The sequence below is a fragment of the Penaeus japonicus genome, unplaced genomic scaffold (assembly GCF_977035675.1).
Source record: "Penaeus japonicus unplaced genomic scaffold, GWHDUDI00000001_assembly GWHDUDI00000018, whole genome shotgun sequence".
NCBI lineage: Eukaryota > Metazoa > Arthropoda > Malacostraca > Decapoda > Penaeidae > Penaeus > Penaeus japonicus.
Genome location: NW_028234420.1, coordinates 3,067,777 through 3,072,776, shown reverse-complemented (window position 1 = coordinate 3,072,776; position 5,000 = coordinate 3,067,777). Strand labels below are relative to the sequence as shown.

The 5,000-nt window shown below is 35.0% G+C and overlaps 1 protein-coding gene across 3 annotated transcripts in view; it reads right to left on the bottom strand.

The window, feature by feature from the left end:
• The window catches only part of LOC122258767 (SET domain containing 1), a 29,774-nt gene that overhangs the window by 16,262 nt on the left and 8,512 nt on the right, over positions 1-5,000 (bottom strand). For all 3 annotated transcript variants that reach the window (XM_086546516.1, XM_043024933.2, XM_043024934.2), the window contains exons 4-8: positions 4,571-4,666; positions 4,262-4,445; positions 3,877-4,141; positions 2,913-3,104; positions 1,459-2,802 (exon numbers count right to left, since the gene is read on the bottom strand). In XM_086546516.1, coding sequence (XP_086402642.1) covers positions 1,459-2,802; positions 2,913-3,104; positions 3,877-4,141; positions 4,262-4,445; positions 4,571-4,666 — 2,081 coding nt within the window. The remainder of the gene's footprint in view (positions 1-1,458; positions 2,803-2,912; positions 3,105-3,876; positions 4,142-4,261; positions 4,446-4,570; positions 4,667-5,000) is intronic.

The window sequence follows — 5,000 nt, the reverse complement described above, 5'->3', positions numbered from 1 at the left end:
AAAGAAAAACGAAGATAGGCCTCTTAACATATAAAAGTTCTAAATATGAAATCTGTATATAAACCTTAGTTTAGTTTAGCATTCATAGATTTCCAATTTCTTTAATAAAAAATAAGTGCAAAAAACGAAGATAGGCCTCTTAACATATAAAAGTTCTAAATATGAAATCTGTATATAAACCTTAGTTTTACTTTCTGCAATTCTATAGATATCTAAATTATCTCTTTAATAACCATATATAAGTGCACAAAAAGAAGTGTCTAATAATAATAATAATAAAAATAAAGAAATAAAAAAATTCTTTATACACAATTATATTTCCTTATATATATATATATATCTATATCTATATCTATATCTATATATATATATATATATATATATATATGTATATGTGTATGTGTATATGTGTATATGTGTATATATGTACATGTATATATATATACATATATATATATAAAGAGAGAGATATATATATATATATATATATATATATATATGTATATATGCCATTTTCAGCTAATTTTACTGCATATCCAAACTGATTCACACTTAGATCCAGTATGAAAGAGGACATTTCAGCATAAGTTCTGGGTGGATTTATTTACTATACATAAAAATAGAAAACTTTTGGTTTGAGTTGCAAACAGCTTTCTCTAATCTGTTTATCATGTTTCACTTCAGCATAATACTCAATATTTATTATTACTATTCTTTACTTCCCATTATTGACAAAAACAAACAACATAAATGTCATACAGTGGAACAACCACGTGAATGAACAAGAACCCAACCATAGTGAGTCAAATGTTACCTGACCTCAACTTCTCTCTTTTTTTTTCAGTTTTACCCATGATATTCACAGGGTTTTTTTTTTTGCTAGATAGGGACTGAATTAGTAGTTACCCTGAAACATTTACTTATATGCAATGTATTTCATATAAGAATTAACTAGTCCTATTTTGTGTCATTCTCATTAAAAATATAGTAACACAATGCCCATCATGTGTATCAAGCTTATCTGTGTGCTATACATATCGGGGCAAAAGTGAGGGTGGAGGGGTTATGTCTCTACTACAATTACTTATTTTTCTATTTGGGATGTGATATTGGTATACATTCAACTGTAACCCACAGCCATTAAAAAAAGCAATTTAATTTGTTTAGACAATAGTGAAAGACAATCTCCCTAACTAAACAAAACTTGTAACCCCCACAATGTTCAAAAAGTGATTCTCAATACTGTAAACAATAACATACACACTCCAAAGTCAGCATCAGTGACAAAAAAAAAATGGATTGACTAAAAGCTTTGGATTCAACATTCAAAAGATTTAGATCACAGCAGCAGTTTGTTCTTGAGTCTGCATTCTCACAAATAGAACACTAACTTCATTTTCTGTCATCAAACATTCCCTTAATATAACTAAATAACTCAACATTGAAAGAGGCACTTACTTGATGGTTGGGTCGTGGTACTCTCCACTTTTGTGGGTGGAATCACTGGGGTCCTGTGCAGGTGGGTAGCCTGCTCCAAAGTATGGTGGAAATGGTGTCTGACCTGGAACACTTGTGCCTGGTGGTGGATGGCTTATGGAAGAGTATCCAGATGGGATGGCCATGTAACCTGCATTATAGCCTGGGTATCCTGACACAAAATTAGGGGGATAACCAGGGGGTGGCTGCCATTGGTATGCTGCTTCCTGGGTCATGGTATGTGGCGGGGGATACCCAGGAGGTAGATATGAGGGGGGATAACCTGGAGGGGGTGCATATTGGGAATAACCGGGGGGAGGAGCAGTAAAAGGTCCTGCAGGTGGAGGAACAGCACTTCCTGCTGGTGGAATAGGGACATGTAAGATCGGATCTTCAGTTGAACTTAAACTAGATAAACTCATCCTATCATCATCAATACCATTTACTTGGCTATCCTCTTGCATAGACTCAATTTTCACTTCACTCTTAATTTCTTTCACTTTATCATTTGTTTTAGTTTCTTTGCTTTTCTTTTTCACTTTCTTTTTCTTGAGCTTTTTTAATCTTTCTCTGTTTTCTTCCTTCTCTCTCCTCTGTGCTTCTTTCTTAAGTTCATTCCCCTTCTCATGCCAGTACAAATACATTTCGTGTGACAAGAATGGGGATGGAGGAGATGACAGAGGTTCTAAAATGTTGGCTAAGAGAGCCCAGTCTGACTTGCCCTCCCCTCTGCTGGAATCTTTTGAACTATCACCACCTTCACTATCACTCTCCACATCAGAGGAAGAACCAGAGTCTGAGTCTGTAGTACTGCTACTTGAGGAAGTGGGACCACTAGATTCCTTTTCCTTCACTCTATTCTCCTCCTGGACAACGTTTTCCTTCTTCTCCTCCTCATCATCACTTCCCAGCCCAAGAGCAAGGAATGGGGGAGCCATCCCACTGTCCTTGTTCTGCAGCAGCATGGCAATCCTTGTGTCCAAGTCCAGGTTTGACTTGTCCTCCTCCTCTTCGGACTCGTGTTTGGGAGGCTTGTTGTTGATGTTGATAGCTGACTCCATCTTTTCCAACCGCTCATCAAGTTTGGATCTGCCAGCATTCTTTGTATCGTATGGACTGTCATTATGGGAGTTGCGCTGGTACTCCAAGGAATGGTACTGAGTGGTGTCCCATGCATGGTGAGAGTTGGAGGAATGATGTTCACCTTGAGTATGAGGCTGGATGTGGCCAGATGGGTGAGCGGCCCAGGGTTGCTGCTGTTGCTGAGCTGTGGATGGAGTACCTGCAGTGCCCCAGTGGTGTCCAGGTGGAACATTGGGAGGGTACCTGAAATGTATCATTGTCTTACACATTTGAACTAAATTTCTGATAATACAAATGTATGGAATAAGACAAAAATAGATTTATACTGCATAATTATTGTCTGGGATACTCACGTTCCTCTAAATTCTTGGTATTGGTAACCCTGGTAGTGGTGATGGTATTGGTCATAACCTGGAAAGTTTGGCTGCTGGTATCCATATTGCTGAGGTCTTGCCTCAGGGTAGAATGAGGCTGGCATTGTGGCATTTGTTGATGAGGAGGGGGGCTGGAAGACACTACTGCTGGGTTTCCTAGCATCTTCGTATCTGCAAAATTTTAATTTGGTGTGAAAAGATAATATGCTTGTAAAATGTAAGTGAAAAATGAAAAAACATAAACCAAATCTGCCTGACTTTCTATTTCATTAGGAGAATCATTAAATATTGCTGTTCATTATACATTTTATATATATATATATATATATATATATATATATATATATAAATAAATATATATATATAGATACATAATATATATATTATATAAATATTATATATATATATATATATATATATATATATATATATATATATATTATATATATATATATATACATATATATATATATATATATATATATTATATATATATATATATATATATATATATATATATTATATATATATATATATATATAATATATATATATATATATATATATATATATATATATATATATATATATATATATATATATATATATAAAATATATAAATATAATAATATATATATATATATATATATATATATCTATATATATATATATATATATATATATATATATATATATATATATATAAACTTAAATATATATATATATATATATATATATATATATATATATATATATATATATATATATATATATATATATATATATATACATATACATATACATATACATATACATATACATATACACACACACACACACACACACACACACACATATATACATGGATGTATGTGCTGCATGTATGTGTTATGTGAGTATGCTTTGTGAGTTTATTAATTCCATGCAACTACAATGTACCATACCTGTTTCGTTCAAAGTCCGACTTCTCCACTGAACGTCTCTCTCTTTCCCTATCCCTTTCTCTGTCCCTCTCTCTTTCTCTATCCCTCTCCCTTTCTCTATCTCTCTCTCTGGCCGACTGTGACTGGGGCTCATCATCAGAGGATGGAGGTGGGGGCTTGGTTGGAGGAGGGGGTCTTTTCTTTGCCTCTTTGGCCTCTTCCTCTCGCTTGGCTTCTTCCTCCAACTGAGCGCCAACCTCCTCAACACGCTTTTTGCACTCCTCTCCTGAAGATTCAAAGTTATATTTAAAGATCTGTCTTTAACTCAAATGTAATATTTCATTAGCAATAAATGAAACAAAATTTGCCCTCCATTGCAACCGATATCCAAGACCCTAATACTCACCAAAAGGGTCAAGAAATACTTGGAGAACCTTGCCCATGAGGGTAGAATTATTGAGCTTCTTGACACATATGCGAGCACCTTCGGGGTTTTCAAAGGTAAGTCGGGCAACACCCAAGTGCTTTCGTGATAACTCATGATTAAAAATCTCTAGTTCCTCTATGGAGCCACACTGATGTTTGTTTACCTGTAAGATTAGGGAGAGGAACTTTAACTAAAACCTGGAAAACAGCACTGTATCCTTTGTAAATAAAATCACTCTTACTACAATACCATTGGATATGAACACAAAATAGATAGGTCAATACTTACAATTTCATTATGCAGAAACTGCCGATCAATATTGTCGTTAATATTGAAGATTGTAACTTCTAAAGGTGGTGGTGGGCCTACGTAATCTGAATCAATCTGTACAGATAGGAAATACAACTTTAGTATTCTTAACTCAATCGCGCCGGATGACGTGCTGATGCATTTTGTGGTTTTTGAGTCAGACGCCGGCGACGAGATATTTAGTAAAGGCCAGCGCTTGGGGTGAGTATGTGGACAGCCCAGGCTCACAGCTAGTGCGCTTGAGAATCCCAAGGCGTTAGGCTTATGCGAAAACCCTGCCATTCTGTCCATTCAGAGCCGGAATTGCCCAGGCATGAATGGGTTAAAAAAGAAAAAAACTTGACCCATTGCAGAATGGTGTCATGAGTTACATGATGTTGGGGGATTTTGAATCACTGTGTTACTCTAT